The sequence below is a fragment of the Carettochelys insculpta genome, chromosome 20, assembly GCF_033958435.1.
Source record: "Carettochelys insculpta isolate YL-2023 chromosome 20, ASM3395843v1, whole genome shotgun sequence".
In the NCBI taxonomy this organism is placed as follows: Eukaryota; Metazoa; Chordata; order Testudines; family Carettochelyidae; genus Carettochelys; species Carettochelys insculpta.
Window position 1 is genome coordinate 17435278 of NC_134156.1, and position 20871 is coordinate 17456148.

Consider the following 20871-nt stretch of genomic DNA (forward strand, 5'->3'; position numbering starts at 1 on the left):
GTTTCCTTTCTTTTATGCTACAGATGGGGACACCTGTCACAAGTTCAAGTACAGCTTCATCCAATTCAGAAAATCTGTCAGCATCTTCTAAAGCTCTGTTTCCTAGCACAGCACAAGTACGCAGGAAGTTGCAGTTTAAAAAAAAAAATCGCTTTGCAACTTAACCCTTTGGACCGTTATGTAAATCTGAAAGTCTGCCTAAACATCTTCAGATAATTGCTGTTATATTCCTGATTATGTTTAGCTGGTAAAACTACTAAATCCGTAATTGTGTATTGGATCATGTAGGACTACATGCTTCAAAGTGCTCAATTCTTTTTGGCTAATGGGAGAAAATGAGAAGTATTGTGCCCTGGTTCTGAAGGGTTAAAAAGCATGACAGCAGCTAAATGCATTTTAGTGGGCAGTCGTTAGCTTGATGCATGGTGAAACCTTTTTAGTTCATGCTGTTTAAATTGATACATCACAATAATATAGGGAAACTCTAATTTGCATTATGTTCCAAAATTGAAACATTTAGCTTTGGATAGAAGGCTGAATGGAAAATTGAAATTGTATGCTGGTTTACTATCAAGGCATACTCTCACGTGAAAGCTTGTTTTTTTCAAAGCAGAGTTTTCTTGTCTCTAAGCACAGAAAGTATTGACTCAAGCCTCTTGTCTTTCACAGGGGGCCTTAAATTTGCTTTCACGTAGTTCTTCAATCATAAATGAGGCTAAAATATCTGAAAGAGACATAGACAGGTATTTGAGACCTTTGGTAGGCTGTTGCAGTGTTTTTGTTATGGAGAGACTGCCTCAAAATAAATTTTTATTTTTAAAGGCTGACATGTTAGAGCTCTTATACTAAAAGGTTTAGTTAAAGCCAAGATTTTCAAAACATCTAATTTCATTACTGAATGCTAACATTTGAAGTTGTATTCACTAATGATTACTAAAATACACTAATTTGTCACAACAGAAATAGACATTTACTTCAGCATAGCTTGTCTTTACTAAAGCAGAGTGCTCCAGGAGAGTTTTATATATCAGATTAAATATTTTGGGTTAAATTATACAAGAAATTTAGCAGAATACATATGCAATTTTTCTTTTGTACTTTTTATTTTAGTTGTGCCTTTTTACCTGCAACATGTAGGCTCTTAGTATGTGCACTAGGTTTTATTTTGTCTTTGTTTTCAGTTGCTTTAGTATGTGATGAGGCTGAATGTTGTTTTGAATCAGCTTATTTTAACTGTATCTTATTGGAAAGTTTGAAGTCAAACAGGCAAATGAGTCTCTTATTTTGAAATGTAAATATTTCTACTGATGGATTTTTGTATTTCACAGGCTCAGGCAGCTGTTCCAGGACCAGTGGGTACAGATTTCAAACCTTTAAATAATACACCTGCAACAACCACAGAGCCCCCCAAACCTACATTCCCTGCTTATACACAGTCTACGGCTTCAACCACTAGCACAACAAACAGTACTGCAGCTAAACCAGCTACATCGATAACAAGTAAGCCTGCTACCCTTACAACAACCAGCGCAACCAGTAAGTTGATCCATCCAGATGAGGATATATCACTGGTAAGTTAAAACAGTTTTTCTTCAGTACATAAGTGCAACTCATGTTTCCATTGAAATTGTCATGTAGCTAAAAGGATGCTTTTGTCTATCCCAGATGATTTTAATGGTGGCAGGAGTGTAAAATGTGTTGAATTATTTTATCTGTACTTCATATGAGGTACATATCTTCAGTTTTAAGGTGGTGAATAGTGTACTATGGGCATTACCATATTTTAGTAGTGAAACTGTTACATTGACTGTAAGAATCATCCCTCCTTAATGTGGCTTTACCTTAGTTGGCTTTCTCTTGTAAGGCTGTTATATAAGTATTAGAAGTGTGCCAGATACAAACACATAGCTTGCCAGCCTAGCATGAGTGAGACCAAGGAATTGCGAAGTGCTCCTGACAAAAATGAAAAACAGTTGCATGGATGATGTTCTCCAAATTCAGAACTGAAAAATAGCAAGCCAAAATGCATCCTGCTTTTCTAAGTCAGGTTAGAATTCAGGTTAGACTTAGTTTTGTCCTTTAGATTCACAATTCTTGTTTACTCACACTCACACTCACACTCCCTCCAATGTCAGCGTTGATAGTGTTAGGGCTTGCCCCCAACGTCGAAGGGGGCATGGTAATCAAGGTCATGGAAGATTACTAATGAAGTTCTGCATATTCACCAAATTTGGGAGCAAGTGTAGACAAGTCATTAGTGTAGCAGTTAGATGTAGTTGAATTTGCATTGTGTGGTAGATTGTCTAGGAAAGAGATACTGTTGATAATATATTTGAAAACATTACAATAGCATATGTGCAGTTCCATTATTGTAGGTACCTTTAATAACAATCCTAGTTTTATAAATTCTGTGTTATGTGGGCATTCTCCACCAATATTTAAATTCTCAGCTCCCTTGCTTTTCCTCTGTTATGTTAAAACAATCTACATATGCTGCTATTTTAGGAAGAGAGAAGGGCACAGTTGCCCAAATATCAGCGTAACCTCCCTCGACCAGGACAGGTATCCATGGGCAATCCATCAGTTGGATCACTTGGCATGATGCCACCACAACCAGGAATTCCTCCACAGCAGCAGGGAATGAGACCTCCTATACCTCCTCATGGTAATTACACTTTATTCATACTGTGTTTGATTTCACGGAAAACTTTTAAATCAAGGTGTAGCATTTACTTTGAACTGGAGAGGTTTTTACAAAAATTAAGTTCAAATCTTTTGAACTTGTCTACAATATTTTGAATCTACTAAACGACTATTTTAAAATTAATTTTTTAAAAAGAAAGCTTGTACAGAGATATTTACTTTTTTCTTACTGTTTTGTTCACAGGCCAGTATGGTGCTCATCACCAGGGCATGCCAGGATACCTTCCTGGCACAATGCCTCCATATGGTCAAGGACCTCCAATGGTGCCCCCTTACCAAGGTGGACCTCCTCGACCTCCAATGGGAATGAGACCTCCTGTAATGTCGCAAGGTGGCCGCTACTGATGCTACTGCACACAGTTTAATAGGTTTGGAGATTAAACCTTTTCTCATCTTGTGCTGTTAATATAGCCAAGCTTCCATCAGTTAAGGCTTCATTGTGACTTAAAAAAAAAAAAAAGTATCTTCCCACTTGCAAGGAACTATTGGACATTCTTATTTTACATGGGAAAAATTTATTTGGAATAATAAAACAGGAGCTTTTCCTGATGTTGCAATTTATACTGTATGGCTTCTTTTTCATGTTTCATCTAGGTTTTTAGAAGTGAAGTATAGTAAATATGGTTCGTTAAATTGTGAAGGCGCTGGAATTACATGAACATACCATCTTAAAGGCAAGTTCTGTAACATTATGTTGCTATTTGTAAAGTGATGCCTTCACAGCACTTCACGTGCTGTTGGACTTCAGGTCCCCAACTTAGCTTGGTGAGGGCTGTAACTATTCCCAACTACCTGTACATTTAAAAATCCGAGCATGTAATGATATTTAATGTATTTAGAGTTCCTCCTGTTGCAGGGTTTAAGTAAACTGACCCCCTAAGGTCATGTGACTTTTCTGTATTGTTATAAACTTCATTGTAATAAAACAAGACAAAAATTTATGCCTTTTTATTCATGACCAGCTGTGGACAACTGCCTGCAAGGTTTGTACATATGCATGCTGCAGTAGTTATTGGTGTAATAAACGCATATTTACTGCTGCTGTTTTGATATACGCTGAATTCTTGTTTGTACTTTATCACTTTTTAGCTGCATGTTGTAATCTCCTAAGCAAGTAGACATAGACCTGTACACTTATTAACTAACTTTTAAAATAATTAATAGGAATGAAGTTACAGGGGACATCTCACCTATTATTTATAATTGGCGCAGGTTTCTTTATTAAGCCTTTCTTGTCTGCAATATATCTTAGGCAACTTGTAACATGGCACTTTCACATGTTAGCAGGATGTAAATATGACTCCTGACCAGTATAAATCCTAGTGCCAGATGCATCACGTTAGTTCTTCAGATAACTTCCTTGGATGTGTGAATGCATCAATGCATGAACCTCAGGAGCCATTCAGGAGAAAACTTCTAGAAGCTTAGGTGCATGACACACAGTGAGTGGCTTTTTTGCTACTATATTGAAAGTGAAAGGAAAGGAAAAATTGGCCTTTGCCTTTGTTTTGCCTTTTAAGATGTGTAAAGGAGCCCTAAAAATATGGGAATTCGTTTTCTGCTTCTACCATAAATACTGAGAAGTCAGTGGTTGCTGGACTCAAGATGACTCATGGATCATGAGTTTTCTCAGCCCGTCAGGTGCCTTGGATGTTGAACCTTGAGACTCTTCTCCCAACTATCTTAATTACTTAGTTAAAAATTCAGAATTTTGAGTCTGAATTAGTCTCCTATCCTCTTACTCAGATTAGTTTCCTTGGTACAATTTAAATCTTTGTTCTTTAATCAGTGGGTCTTCCAGTGTTATGGGGCTAAATCTCTAATGTAGAAATACAAACATGGGATTTATTTATTTATTTTTATGATGGGGGTCCTTCTAGGTCTTTTAAACACGAAGAAGCAGAAAAGGGCAAATGTTGCTCTTCCTCTGCAGATCACAAGTTTCGGCTTCAGGCTATATCTTGTCATCTGTGCCACTTGAGTTGTATTGATACTCTTTCCCTGTTTTTCCATCGCATAGGCTGACATGCTTTACCTCCTAGTTTGGTCATCAGTGTAGTAGGTTTTCCTGTATTTTTCTTAACTGTTATACTAAGTATTGTGGTTTAGTCTTATATTTGGAAGAGAGATCTTCATTTTTTAGAACTCTAGCTTGTACCAGGAATTCCACCGTGTTTTACTTTCATGCCCTGTCTTTTCACTCTGGAATCTTCTAATTAAAAATATATCCAGAACATTGTGCTATATAGTCCAATAGAACTCACTATACAATGCCTCCAGTTCTTTAGAATCTTACTTTCTACTTAAATTTTTAATTGTTAAACCAAGGTCATGTATCGGGCAAGTTTCCCCAGAAACTAGTAGTAATCTTAAGAAAGCCCTGTAGCTTTCAAGATACTGTAAAGAAGCATTTTTCTAGTCACAAGACACCCACTGGTCATCTGTCAGCTAACATGTAGAATAAATAAGCAGACTGATTCAGTTGGTTGCTTGGAAATGCATTAAGAACTGGCCTCAAATTTTCAGGTGTCCTTTTTTCCTCCTGGATACTTTTTCCATTTTTCTGCAATCATAATTTAATATGTCTGTTGTTGTACTCCAGATTGAAGCTACCAGAGAGGAAGCCGTGCTAGTCTATACACTATCAAAACAAAAAACAGTGCTACTTGACTGCTTTTTGTTCAGATTAAAGGTGGTTGTCTTCTGTATTACTTTCTTATGATCCTAAAGACCATTTAAAAATGACTTTATACCATTCCTAAAAACATTCACATTGATTTTTATCTTCTGCCTGTAAAACTGTGGAACTTCCAGCTTTTTCTCAAGCTCTTATGGTACTGTAAGGATATCTCTTCACCCCATCTACCACCCTCAAAAAAAAAAACAAAAAACCCTTTTCTTACCCCTGCAGTTCTATAATTCCTGTTTTTAAACTTATGCTTCCTCCCCCTACCTTGCCCTTTCAAGACTGAATAGTTAAAAACATGTTTAGTGCATATGCTACTCATTCATACTCTACAAATTATTTGTCCTTCAGTCCAAGGGTAATTTCAGTTTCTTACAGTCACTGTTGGGCTCATAGGTAATAGTATCCATTTTATTGCTCACAAATATTATTTGACTCTTTAGATATTGGAAGCATTTAGATATCTTTGTGTTTCTATCAGGACCTGAATTAATACTGATGAAATTTCTTAAACGCTGGCAAGTATATTTGTGTGTATTAGTATTCTCAGGCAGACACTCCTGCCAGTCTTCTCTCTGCTGCTAGGAGAGCTGTTATGCAGCTTTCCCTGAGTTGCTCTCACTTTTATTTCAGTGGGACTGTTATTACAGAATTTGCTGCCTCTTACTGGCCTTCCAGTTTCATTTATGTCTAGGGAGTTGGACCTGCAGTAGCATTTCCTGAGGAAAAAGTAATCTATATAGGTTGGTTGATTAAGATTGCCTCCCATAAGTTTGGAGTTCCAAATGTCATGGTGAAAATGAGAATAAGTGAATAAGATTGGTGACTGACCAGCAAACTGTGCTACTGTGTAACCAAATGTATATGTAGATGCCAAAAATGCGTTAGTGAATAATTTGCAGGTAAATGTTTGAACACAAATGAGGAAAGTCAAAACTTGTGCAAAACATTTAGCATTTTTCGTTAGAAGATCTAAGTCGTTCTAAAAATCGTCTCACCGTGTTCCTGTGAGTAGGCATTCTGTCCATTTCAGAAACAGAAAACCAATGACTTGCCCAGCATCATATAGAAATGCGTTGAAAGAGACAGAATGATGCCAGGAATCTTGATGTGATCTCTTGCTTGAGTTGCTAAACCACTTGTGAGCAAAAAAAATTCAAGTTAGATTTTGCAAAGTTGATTAATTTCCATGATCTCTGATTTATGCTTGAACTCTCGTTTAGTGAATGGTTTAATAAGACTTTCCTAATGACTAGCTTTTACTCTTCTTACAAATTATTGCGCCTCTGTTTCAGATCATAGATTCAAGATGCTGGTAATAAGTATGAGGATGAGATGTATATCTGATAATTAAAATGGATAATTAGCCCTTGCTCTGTGCATGCATGGGAGGACACAGTCAAGCTTCTAGACAGTATTCAGCTGCTTCTGTGGTTTGCATGGTGCATGCACTTATTTTGAGTGTAAGGTGCTGCAGAGCAAATTACCTGTTGAGTCCACTCAAATCAATGGTAATTAATTTTTCTGTGACTAATAATGTGCAACATAATCTGAAGTTACTTTGCAGAAAGCAAATAATTCTGAACACAAGACACACAAAATCCAAGACTACTTTGGTGATACACAGTAAAAAGGACAGTAAAATGACTTGACTGTAGTAGTTGAAACTGTTACATACTAGCCCATCAGCTGGTGTTGCAATTCCTAAAGTGATTTTAAATTTTTTTGTCTGGTACTGAATGTTTTAATAATTGTACTGGTCTAGCTACTTCAGAAGACACTAAGGTGAGGGTAAACTTTTCAGTGGCTGATGGGATTTTCAGCTAACTTTACTTTTTGTGAACTAGTACAGTAAATGCCATCAGTTATGGGAAAAATACCCGTAGACAACAGTTGTGTTCCAGTCATCAAGCTACAAAGCAAGTAATCTGATGTTGGAACTTTGTACAACTCAGAAATAGACAAGTAGAAGAAGCATAGTTTGGAATTAACAAACAAATGTTAAAGCAGCAACTTCTTTTGTTTGTTTGATCACTGGAATTATGTTAATTTTGAATGCATGTCTTTCACTTAATTGGGTTATGTTTTTCTAAAATCTAAATTTTTCTTCTTCCTATAGCCCTGCCATAGGACAGGCTGAGGCAGAGTCTCAGTGTTGCCCTGTTCAGTCTGAGGCAAGTGGGATTTATTTTATTCATTCTGGGGGCTTTCACAGCTTTATGGCTGTTGGATATTTATGTCCCCAAACTTGCAGCAAGTTTGGTGAAGGCCCCTAAATTTAATTAAATTTAGGATTTTTGTAATCTTTTGGTAGATGGGCTCTATATTAATATTCATGCTTCTTTCTTGGCTGTGGCTTTTTTGAAGAGGATGGGGGGAGAGAATATTTAAGATGGATATTAATGCAACTTTTGTCCCTTTCATCCTTCAGCCAGGGCCGCCCCCCCCCCCGCCCAAATATTCTGTGCTCTATTTTTGAAGGTAATTTTAAAAAAATGTAACTACATGTAGCCTACATGAATAAATCTGTTGGGTGATACTGTTGCCTTTTCTGAGGAAATGTATTAAAATGCTACTTACTTGAAATCCAGAAACTTCATGATACCTCAAATCCATTTAGTTACTAGGCTTACAGTATTAATTATAAGAATAGTACTCAGCTGGAGGCATAAAATTAGCTCTATTTGTAGAATCCCAAATAGCTAATATTTTTCTTTATAAAAAAAAAAACAAAACACCTATATAGTGAAATACTTTGTTGTAGTCACTTTATATCATGAAAGTTACATCATAAAAGTAAATATTAATGTAGAGCCCTACAAGGAAGAAATACAGATTTGAGTTGGTAAATTAGAAAACAGAAATGAGAAATTGAAGTTCTGGGTTTTGTAGAAATGTCAGTTTGACAGGTTTCCTTTTCATGAGCCTTTCTTTTTTTTAAAGGGCATGATTTTGTAAAGTTTGGTGTATTGCACCACATACGCTGAAATCAAGGAGTTCTTTGCCAATTTTTGCAGTGTAACTCACATGTTTAAGTGTCATATCAACAATATTGAAGATAAAACTACGCTCTTATTTAGAAAATGAGATACTTTCGTATTTTAAAATAATTCTAAAATTACTGTTTGAACATAAGCCCCCCTTGCCTTTTTCTTGCGAAAACATTTGATGTTTTAACAATTTCAGCCTGAGCATAGGTTTTGTCTCTATATAATCTTGTTGCCTCTAAGCAGCACTAATTCTTACAATGTCCAAATTAAAAAAAAAAAAAAGCAAACTTTGTTAGGCTGTTTGAATTTACTGCAGCAGGTGAGTTTTCAAAGAGTTTTTGATGCACCACAGAAAATGATTGATGTGTCATTAAGTAATGTTTAACTTGTATGGCTTTCACAAATCTGGTTTTGGTTTGCATTTTCTGCAGTATAATTTACTGGCATTTACAAGAGTACAACTTGTTCTTTCTACCTGATTACCTTTTTCCCCTTTGAAATCCTGCCCAACTTTCCCGCATTCATATTCTAAACCTTTTCTGGATTTCTGATACTTCACAGTGAACTCTGGAAACTGTAACTTTTCACCTCAGTAATGCCCACATTTGTGGAACATGCTCATTGAATATTACTGTATTCAAGTCATTGTTGAACAGTGTGTTTGTTCCTAATTCTGTCATTGTGATGTTACAGTGAAGCTGTATGCACAGCACTACATGATTATACTACATGAGCCATTTTTCGACTAAATTTATTCTTAACTGTAGCACTTGTTAGGCCTCTTCACTGTCTTGTCTCCTTATTGGTGTAAACTGGTCACAGATAAGAGTTTTGCTGAAGAGAATTTAATAGTGTATTGTATGCGTTGCTCAGATAGCTGAATATTTCTAAGACTCAATGAATGAAAAATAGCCAGAGATATTGAGTACTAATATTCATTATTGAATCACTGCTGTATATCATCACCTAATAAGACCGATACAGATATTTGGATTGCAACAATTGAGTATTCAATTTGGTAAGTCTTCAGGTGTATTTTGTAGTAGAAATGTTCACCTGTAGGTTCATGTGTACCCCCTGTCTTATCTAGGGTGTACACATCTACAAAGATGAGTAACTTTCTTTGATCCACACTCGAGGTATAGCTAATAAAAGTATGTTCTTCATGACAGTTAAATGTTGTCATACTCAGACATCTGTTTTCACTTTTGCAATTTTTTGAAGATAACAGTTAAAGATGGTTGTGAAGAATCACCTGCACTTGTATTTCTATTATGCTAGTGCTCCACCAACCCCCTTCCACCCATGAGATTCTGTATTTGAATCTGTCTTTTGAGTAAGGCCAAATACTGTAGCTTTTTCCTTTCCCATTTACTCTAGGGGTATTTTCTTTTCCGCACTAGTTATTCTCATGTAAATTTGATAAAGTACTTCTTGGAAACTTACGTCTAGAGGAAGACATCACTTTCCTGTTCACTTCAGAAAGATGCATTGAGTGGCACTTCAAAATACTTCTGTAAGATGTTGTGCAGATCTGAGCTTTCTTTGCTGTAATTTTCAGTTCACTGAACTTTAAATGGTATCAGAAGTCTCTGGTTGGTCGTCAAACACAACCTTTGCTTTTTCTTCCATGTTTCTACCTCCCTCTAAAGCAGTGGTTCTTAACCTTTACTGCATCCTGCACCCCTTGGATTCTCAAAATATGTTCTCGTGCCCCTTATCAAAAATCAAATAAAATGGAGATTGGGGGGCCTTTGCACTTCTAAATGCATACTAAATAGTTGTAAAATACTTTTATGTTATTGCTCACCACAAATAATAGTACAGTAGGCATACAAAAATATGAGAGTACTACCCAGAGATATTGCGCAGTTTTGCTGTGGAAGTAAACTGTAACTGATGCGCTAATGCTGAGTGGCTAACTGGATTCGAACAAAGCTGCTGCACCACCACATTATCTGCATGTGCATCAAGAAATACCGTGCACCTGGTGGTACACTGTATTTTGTAGTGAGATAATTTCACTACAGTTAGCTTTAATTGAAAATAATTTTTTGTTTGTATATATTACATAGAACATTAAAAAATGTATAATGTTAATAAATAAGTTTGATGAAACAAAGTAGTTGTACTTATGTGCCTGTACTTAATTTGTGTTTTCGATGATTTACCTTCTAAAAAAATCTGGCATGTGTCTCACCCCCCAGGGCATGCGTGCAACCCAGGTTAAGAATCACTGCTCTAAAGGGTTTTAGGATTTTCAAAGATTCTCGTTTTGAGATTTCTGCAGGAATTTAAAGTTCTTAGCATCCCAGGTAACTTGAACAACCATGCCAATATTCTATTCCTGTGCCCCAGTTGATGCCCATGTATTTGAAAGCAACAAGACAGAAGTGTGCATTTGCTTTGAATATTCAGTGGTGTTCTCTGACCTAAAAGGTATAGAGGTGTCACTTTCAGTGTAACAGAGACGTGCTATTTTATGTAATTTAATGGGAGCTTTTCCTCCATTCCTGGATCAACTGAATAATCTTAATGTTTGTAAAAGACCTCAAAACACAGATCCAGCTGAAAGAAGAAAAAAATCTTGGCTCCTAATGTGACGCTTGTCTGACACTCTTGAATGTGAATCTAAGGAAGATATTTCCAGAAAAACTTCAGTTGTAAACAAGGAATTTCCCTGTTTCCAAGTGGCATGTCCTTACTAATACCCTACATACACAGTAGTGCTGTATTTTCGGCTTCAGTTTTTTTCTCAAAGGCCTCTAAGAATCACTTAAAGTATAATTTTTGTTGTCCTGCATACTAATAGGAGCACTGAGCATAATTCTATTTAAAGCTACAAGGACCTACATTTTTTTTCATGGACAGCCTCTGCTGTAACATGAACTTGCAAGGTCAACAATAGTGGCAAATAAAATACATGCCATACATTAAGTTCTTGGTTGTTTTAGAATGCTCTAGAGATCGCTTTATGTACAATTTGTATATTGGTATTAATGTTGTCCCTTAAGTGCTATGGAAAATACTTAATACCAGTGTGCCCATTTTCAAAATGGTTTCACTAAAGTAAATGGGATAGAATATACTCCAGTAGTTCTCCACCTGCTTACCATTGTGGCCTGCATCTAATTCTGCCTGTATGGCTTGAGGATGTTACATGAGCTGCAGCTTTGCTGATTGGGCTGCATGTTGAGAACCCCTTACAATAGCCAGTCTGGGGAAAAGCAGATAGTGGGTTTAGTGGTCTCTTTCTGCCATAAACATAGGGATGAGCTGAATATTAGCTTGGGGTTGGTAAAAGAGTTGAGGATAGTTGCTTTGGAAACAGATCTTTTTGAGTTTGTGCAAGATACATTTATTTATCTGCCTGTTGTAATGCAGTAAAATACATTTCTCATATGGCATTTCTCTGCAAATCTCTTTGCCAGAGTAGGAGGTAGATAATCCTGTTTACCGTTAGATGAATAGTGGTATCTGTTTCTGCTAGTGTATCTGTGCAGTTTAAATGCAACTTCTTTGTTGGTTGGATGAGCTAGATATACTAAGGACCTCTGTGCAAGAGAGTCAGACCTTTAATCACAATTTCTTGATCCCTTGGCCATCATAGACTTATGATGACTTACAAAATACTCCTCCAGGTGGTTACAGTTTGTGTGCCTCTCTTCTCAACCCCAGTATTTTTCTTAAGAGGTGTGGAAGAATCCACAGTTGGCAGTCCTGACCAGTCCTTGGTTGGCCACGTGGTGCCCACGTGAGGAAAACATGAAGTGCCTGCTGGATTTCCATTGCAACATCTGCATTTCATTCAGCTCATCAGACACAGTGTAGGGTTGTAAGATCCGGTCTTTTATTCAGCCAAATACTTAACTCACATTATATCTAGCAGTATGGTATTTCTTCAGTGTCGAGATACTACATATTTTGCTGCAAGTCTGTGGTGTCTCCAACCATCTCCCTAGCAGGAAACATCAAATTTAATCGTACCATTTTTAATGGTGCTGAACTCATCTTAAAATATTAATGAACTCAGCTCAAGGTTTGTCTCAACTGAGAATTAAAGGTAAGACTAAGAGTTGATGACAGTGTCACAGTTTCTTATGTAATACATAATAGCTGGATTATTTCTGACTTTCTAAAATAGAAGGCTAAGAATAATTTTTTTGAGGCCAGGGGATTCCCCGCCCGCTGACCCCCTCTCCCCCCGCTTTCTTCCCCCAATACTTCACAGCTGGTGTAGAGAGAAAACACATTGTGGCGGGGACATTTGATAGGTCAGGTGAAATGTCAAGTTGAGGTACATGTTGACTCGGTTTCCTTTTTGTACTTTGCTAATTCAGTATAAATTGAATCCCATTTTGAGTAATTCTTTTAAATCGAATTACACTTCTGCTGCTTATACTAAAATAGTTAACTAGTCCCAATTTTAACCTCTGGATTTAAAATGTAGGAATTTTCATCATACCTAAGAAAAGTCCATGTGTACTCAAAAGAATCCATTTCTCTGTTGCCTTAATTTATGAATCACTGATCAAGTTGAAGTAAAACTGATTTCACAACTCTATTGCCTCAGTGAAGCAGGTGAAATTTAGGAAAATTGTTTACCCAGTTTTCACTGAGGGCTCTCTGAGGGGGTCATTTTGCAACTATAGCTTGTAATTCCTTGACATTCAGGTTTGCCCAAGAGGTATTTATCATACTACATTTGTCTGATACATGAGTCAGAAAAGTTTGAGTGAAATTTTAAGGGCAAATTAAAAAGTTTTGTAGCTGTCTTTAGTCCATATTTTTTAAAAAAGGGACGTTTGAGCAGTTGAAGTTTGCCTCTTTTTAAATGAGAACTAAACTATGGATAAACTCCCTGGTTTAATACACCTTGTGTTTTTGTTGACTAGCAGCAGAATTTCAGCATTTGCTACTTACTGGTAGAGAAGAAAAATCCCACAACACTGCCAGTACAGGTTAGTTTAATCTGTAAGTACCTGATATTCCTATTTGAAATACTGTGTTCAAGTACCATTTACATACATGAGGAGGGAGTCTTTTAATCACCTAAATGTGAATAAGTCTTTGTTGTGCAAGATATATGTTGCTGTTGTCAGGAGCAAGTAAATTTGTATAACTAACTTAACCATTGAAAAATACAGTGATTCCAACTACACCGAGCGGTAACATACTTTTACAGACACATGATTAATGGAAGTGGGGATTAAAATTTTTGATGGCCATTTTGGCAGTATTGAGAAATTTAATAGATACCTGAACAAGGATTCAGCAATCAATTCAGTAATTCACTTCCTAGGTACCAAGAGTGGTCACTTTACAAGAGTGAATTGATTATATAAGTTTTTGGTATTTGCTCATTTTGGGGATTAGATGTTCATGCACCTCGTGCTGTAGCGGTAATTTAACCTTGATTTACATTCTGTTTGTAAATAGGCTTTATAGCCCCACTCATATTTACTGTAGGAGGACCTGGGGCCTGGGATTAGACCTTGAGATCTATTTTAACCCATTTTTACACTTTAAATAGCTCCTATAGATGTATTCCTCAAAATTCCCCATATTTATTGCCTTTCCCTCATATTTCTCCTTCTCCAGTATTGCTTAATATGCTTCATTTGCTTAAATTTGAAGCAGGTGACTTACTGCTTCGGGATGTTTTGGTTGTGCAGTGTCCTGAGTATCTCAGAAGACAAAATTTTGCATATGTACACAAACATCCTGTGATCATTTTAGGTGCTTTATTTAAAATAGCCAACCTACTCCAAAATTACAGCACGTTAACGAGCAGGTGTGAATGCAACTACATCATTTTTTAAGTAAAATAGTATCTCATGGTTACAGTACAGGCTAGGAATCAGAAGAGTCCTACTCCTTGTTGTTAGTACTATTCTGTGATAAGCAAGTTGTTTGTCCATTCTCTGCCTTAATTTACCTACGTAGAAGGGTTCATTATTTCCAAGGTGCTTTTCAAATGTTTCAATGAGTAGCAAGAATAATTGTGTAAGGAAAGCCAATAGCTGGAGCTAGTCAAAAAGAAACAAAAACTGTCACCTCACTTTACCTAATTAGAAAACAGTGAAATAACTGACATTTACAGCACCCCAGGTTTGTTTCAGAATTGACCCTTTTTCATTTGTTTTAAGAATTCATTCTCAATTATAATGGTTTGATTTATTTTTTCCCCTCTTAGAAGAAAACACTGCTTTGCAGCTTTGTGATGACTTTTGTCATTTTAGCAATACACCTCCCTCTGGGACTCCTATTATATACTGAGAAAGTCAAACAGCAAGTGGCAACACACAATTCAGTTTTCTAATTTGTGAATTACCTGTTCAGTCTTGTCTTTTGGGAACCTGGTGACACACTTAGATAGGATTTAAAATTAATCTGTTGGTATGTAACGCCAAAACCTGATTGGGAGTTATGTGCATGTAGAATAACTACAGATCCATTAATGTGAAATCAGTGACTGTTTATGTTGTGAAGTCCATCAATCTTTCCTTGTGAATTTGTTAAAGAATTATAAATCTGCTTGCTATTTGTTGAACCATATTTGTCAGCTAGTTAATGATTGTTTGTTTCTTTTGGACTGTAGTATTGTTGCAAGGGGCAGCAGTCAGTAAAAATAATTTGACCTTCTGCTTCAAGAAAATACAGTGCTTTAGGATTGCTTTAATATAATGTACTACAGCAGAAATGCCACTTGAGGTTTTTTTATGCCAGTTAGCTGGAGCATAGCATGATAGAATATTTTTTTAATAATAAGGAACTAAATGTATTTTGCTTGGACACAGCAAATTTGGATTTTTCTGGAAGAATACTGGAAGTCTATAGACTTGTTATTAGTGCATAACTGATTGTAAATGAAGCCTTTGGTCCGTTGCCAGAGCTATCCTGTAGAAGACAATTTGATCTTTTACTGTACTGTGGCAATTAGTTGGCCACCACGTGAAATTTTTCTTCAGTGAACCAATAGTCATGCAAGTATTGATATTTTAAAAAAATCCCGAATTTATGCACTTTGAAGAAGTGATATGGATAGGAAACTGGTTTTAGAATGTTAACTATAACCAGTTAGTGAGTACATGTGCAGAATTTGCAGCAGGTGACAAAAAAGTATTGGTAAGAAGGAGGGATAAACTGAAAGTTTTCGTAAGTATGTGGGTAACTAAAATGCATGTTGACTGTGGAAATGGTAACTGCAGTTTAATTTTCATAATATTTAGTTGACAAGTGTTGAAGACCATATGGGATCAAGAAGAGTGATTCAAGCTGCATTCCTTGTTCTTGTGGGGCTCTGTTTTTTAATTCTTAGGGAATTGAAAATTGGATATATTCATTTCCGTAATATGTATCTAATTCTGACTTATTAAACTTAGTAATTTAATAAATGAATTGCTGCCCGTGTGTTTTTTGAAGGAACAATTTCTAAATTGTGAAAAACGTTGTCTTGAAGTGCTTCACAACAATTTTAAGTATAAAAAAGTACACATTCAACCTCACTGTAGCTTAATGAAATCATGCAGCTGAATAAAGGCCGTTTCTCTGCAGAAATAAAGTCCATGTGTCTGTCTCAACCTTAGTCCAAGTATATACATTTTTAATATATTCAGCTATATATCCTTTTTTCCTGCCTGTCCTTCCTGATCAAGCAGTAACCTTCTCTGCCAGTATTCCGATCATGTGTATTATGCCACCAAGTCTCTGTGATGCCAACTGTCATGGATGTGTAGCATTTCAGGTTCTTACTGCTTATTTTCCATATTTCTGGCATTTGTATGCATACAACTAAGATACTGTTTGATTTTTTGCCCCTCCTCCCCCAACTCTGTTTTGCTTCATTTATCCTTTATTCCTGCTGTTGCACCCTTTGTGACCATCTCCCAGGTGTCTACTTTTTTCACTTGCCTGTGGGCTTTGTTCACCTGCCTCCATCAAACCTGGCTTTCCTTCCTCACTAGGTTAACCAGTAAGTTTCCAGGTCGTAGAAGTGCAGCTGGCCATCAGAATGTGGTTTGTCCCTTGAAACTTTGAATAATCCTTTTTTGCCCTTCTGTCTTTGCCACATGTAGCTGAGAAGGCTCTGAATGGGCCATATATAAAAGCTTAATTAGTAGCCTGATTTGCTTCATTGGTGTTCCATTGTAAATACCAAAATAAGAGGTTAACCAATATTTTAAGCTTGCATCTTTCCTCTGATGGGAGCCTCAGCTCTCGGATTCATACCTTTTTCAAGCTTCTATGAAGTCAATAAGCAAAAAGAAGTGACCATCTCACAAATAGGAGTTAAAAGATAGCTACTGAATCTTCCAAAAATGAACTTTTCCTAAATAGATGTGTTCACTTCAAATCAGAGAGGAAATGTCTGAAGTTTTGTACTTGAGCAGGAAAGAATCCATGATCCATAGCAGATGCTCTTATAATTGGTGCTTACACCATTTGATGTGCTTTTTATCCTCCCTTTCCTTTAATTCCAAGCTTGTTAAGAAACTTTGGCAAGATAAAGCTTGAGTTAAACTAATAGGTGCTGCCTGTCTTCAACAATTGTGGTTTTCAGATCCCCTGTTACAGTAGAATCATCAATTTATCATGTTAATTCAGAACAAAGTTCTTCACCAAAGTCAGCATCACTATATCTCTCAGGGTTTGATGGTTTCCCCATGTCTTCATTGGCTTTTTAGAAGTACAGACTATGTTATTTAAAAGCAGAAACTTGTCAGCAAGAGTTAGGTGCTCTGCCAAATGAAACTACTTCTCATTATGGGCAGAATTGAAGGATTACGTTCCTTGGTGTTCTGTTCCAGTAATTTTGGATCATTTATTATGTTTAAAACAATTGGTTCTGTTTTTAGTTAAGGTATATTTTGCAGCAAAATCAGTGTGCCATCTGCCTACAGCAGGGCATTAATCAGTGAGCAGATTTCTGAGATCCGTGACTTGTTTTCCTCCTGTGTGGTGGTGATGGAAAGATTGCTGTAGCCTGTATTTAAATCTAAGACTTTCTTTAATGAAACCTTTTTTTTTAGGCTTACCAAGCTGTCAATACAACTTTTCATCTATAAAGGTGACATTCTTGGTGGCAGTTGCCTCAGTATTTAGGACAAGTGAATTACAAACATTCATGATTTAACCTGCCCATGATTATCATATGAACAGAGTTACTGTGGCTCTTTGTCCATCCCTTATTCCAGAGTATTGTCAAACTTTCAGATAGTAAATCCCCAAAATGCATGATTTTGATCTGTGCTTAACTTGAGTTAATGCGAGTTGAGTGCAACTCGAAGCCACTCTGTGGCTGTCTGCCCACCTGGCTCCCTCAGTTGGGGGAAGTAGGGTGGACAGACTGCTGTGCCACCGGGACTGCCTGTCCCCCGGCTTCCCCCAGGTGGGAGAATCCGGGCAGGCAGCTGTGGCAGCATGGCTTCTCCCCAGCTTCCCCCAGCTGGGAGGAGCCGTACTGCTGCAGCTGTCTGCCCAGCTCCCCTTCAGTCACTAGAGCCAGGAAACTGACCATGATTGGTGCCCGGTGCCCAATTTGTGAGGGAAATTTGCTTACTCGAGGGTTGTGAAAGTGCAACCTTTGCATAAATTGGGGGTCTACAGTGTTAAGATCTGACTCGGGGGTAGCCTATTAGTCTGTAGCTTTACAAATAAGCGGTCCTGTAGCACCTTAAAGACTAACACGTTTATTAGGTAAGGAGTAGGTCCAAGAGAGTGATGTACCAGAACTGCCACGGCCAAGTAGGCGCTATGGTGATTATATTGCTGGTAAGTCATATATTAGAATACACTGGAGCAATCGCTTGAAGAAAAAAGTTACCTTTTAATTGTTTATCTTCAAGATGTTACTCCTGTCCATTCTAGTTCCCCCTCCCTCTTCCCATCCCCCTCCTTCCCACTCACCCTCCCCTTTGTTGCTTCTTCCAGCAAGATTGCTTCCACCCTGTCCTGGCAGATCTTGGCTAGGACCCTAGGTAGTGGAGGGAATGAGGAATGCATGCGGGAGCTGCCCTGACTTAATATAATATGGAAAGTGTATGAGAGGAACCTCTCCCACCCAGTATCAACCAGAAATGAACAAAGCTGAGGGTGCTTCGTGTTGATGCAGGTGGCAAAGAGATTCACCCTGGGATACACCTCCCCCCAACTCCTGAAAAATGGCCTGGGCTACAGTTGTTCACAGGGATGATTTGTAAGGCCAAAAGCACTGGCCAAAGTTGTATGGTACCTCCCAGCAGTTAGTGCCTCTATGTATGTCCTGCTCTATACAGAAATCCCACCGATGTACAGACTTAAAGACCTGTCATCCCCCAGCCCCACCAGTTGGTGTAGAATGTTGCTGTTTGTCCATTAGGACTAGTACCATCTTCCCCCACAGTGTACTACACATACCTGGCACACCAGACGCAACACCCATAGTTCCCTGACATTGATGTGGAGGAACACATCTTTTTCCCTCCACAGAGCCTCAGTCCAAAACTATCTGAGATGTGCACAACACCCAATGGCCAAGGCATCCCTCACACTAAGCTGTGTTTGTGTTGGGGTGAAGGGCCCCGTGTTCCTGCAGCCACCAGTATAGGGACGCCAGGGCTGCCACATCTAATGTGACCACTATGTGCATATACTCCCTAAATGGAAAAAGCACCAGTTAGCCATGCCTGCAGAGGCGTGTGTGGCAAAGCATGTGTGCAAGCAGCCATGTGTTGCAACAGCCTCGTGCAATGCCAGGCCATGGTTTTTGGCCAACACTTCAGATCCAGGATGATGCTCACCAAGGCTGGATTCTAAGGAATGGTAGAAGGGAGAACAGCAAAATAGTGACTGGATTTCAGGAAGGCAGATTTTGGTAAACTCAGGTGGTAGGTAAGGTCCCATGGGAAGCAAGACTAAGAGGAAAAACAACTGGAGAGAGTGGGCAGTTTTCCAAAGGGACAATATTAAAAGCCCAAAAGCAATAAAAAATACAGTTACAGACCATCTTGGCTTAGCCAGGAGATCTCATATGATCTCAAAATCAAAAAGGAATGCTACAAGAAGTGGAAATTAGGAGAAATTACAAAAGAGAAATAAAAGCAAACAACACATGTAAGAGGCAAGATTAGACAGGCGAAGGCATAACACAAGCTCAAACTAGCTAGAGACATAAAGGGTAACACAGACATTCTATAAATATATTAGAAGGAAGAAACAATAGCAGGAAACTTGGAAATGGCAGATGTGCTTGATGACATCTTTTGTTTCAGTATTCACCAACAAGTCTCATGAGGAAATGCCTAACACAGTGAATGCTAGGGGAAAGGGATAGGTTTAAAAGATAAAAGAACAAGTTAAAAATTACTTAGGAAAGTTAGATGTCTGCAAGTCACCAGGGCCTGATGAAATGCATCCTACAGTACTCAAGAAGCTGACAGAGAATGTATCTGAGCCTTTAACTATCATATTTGAAAAATCCTGGAAGTTAGGAGAGATTCCAGAAGACTGGAAAAGGGGCAAGTGTAGTTCCCATCTATAAAAAGGGAAATAAGAAAACCCAGGAAACCACAAGCCATTTCCAACATCTGTGCCAGGAGAGATTGGAGCAAGTAAGTATGGAACTCATCTGGAAGAAAATAAGGGGATAGGTGACAGCATGGATTTGTAAAGAACAAATCATGTCAACCAATTTGATAGGATAATTTGTGGATAAGGGAAAAGCGGTGGATGTGGTATACCTAGACTTTAGTAAGTCATTTGATATGGTCTCGCATGATCTTATCTATAAATGAGGCAAATACAACTTAAATGGGGTGGCTGCATAACTGGATGGGTAACTATTCTCAGAGAATAACTATTAATGATTCACAGTCATGCTGGCAGGGCATAAGTAGGATTCTGCAGGGATCTTGAGACTGGTTCTATTCAATATCTTCAACAGCTTAGATATTGGCATAAAGAATATGTTTATTAAGTGTGCAGATGATGCAAAGCTGGGAGAGGATGCAACTGCTTTGGAGGACAAGGTGAGAATTCAGAATCATCTGGACAAACTGCAGAAATGGTCTGTGTAAATAGAACGAAGTTTATAAGAACAAATGCAAAGTATTCCACCTTATTACCTCTGGTGGTATACCATCCTGGCCCGGGGCCTTTCCTACTGCAATGCTGTTGATGGCTTTCTTCAGTTCATCCACAGTTGGTTCCTGGTCCAATTCATCCATTATTGGTAGGAGCTCAATAGCATCCAGGGCTGTATCAACCACAATGTTCTCGCGTGAGTACAGCTCGGAGTAGTGCTCAACCCAGTGCTCTATCTGTTTGACTTGTCAGTGATGACTTCACCAGATTTGGATTTCAGATGTGCCATCTTGTTCTCGGTGGGTCCTAATGCCTTCTTGATGCCCTCGTACATTCCCCTGAGATTACCAAAGTCAGCACTGGTCTGGATGCTGCTGCATAGCTCGAGCCAGTAGTTGTTGGCACAGTGCCTGGCCGTCTGCTGTACTG

The 20871-nt window shown here is 38.0% G+C and overlaps 1 protein-coding gene across 14 annotated transcripts in view; it reads left to right on the forward strand.

Moving 5' to 3' along the window:
- The window catches only part of ZNF207 (zinc finger protein 207), a 32123-nt gene extending 16280 nt beyond the window's left edge, over positions 1–15843 (forward strand). For 2 of the 14 annotated variants that reach the window (XM_075014927.1, XM_075014929.1), the window contains exons 8-11: positions 24–116; positions 1329–1571; positions 2506–2665; positions 2888–3642. In XM_075014927.1, coding sequence (XP_074871028.1) covers positions 24–116; positions 1329–1571; positions 2506–2665; positions 2888–3048 — 657 coding nt within the window. In that variant the 3' untranslated portion in view covers positions 3049–3642. Of the gene's footprint in view, positions 1–23; positions 117–1328; positions 1572–2505; positions 2666–2887; positions 3643–3665; positions 3687–7508; positions 7564–13274 lie in introns of those variants that run through there. The other 12 variants (XM_075014930.1, XM_075014931.1, XR_012648291.1 and 9 more) reach the window with 11 other exon arrangements.
- The last annotated feature ends 5028 nt before the right edge of the window (positions 15844–20871 follow it).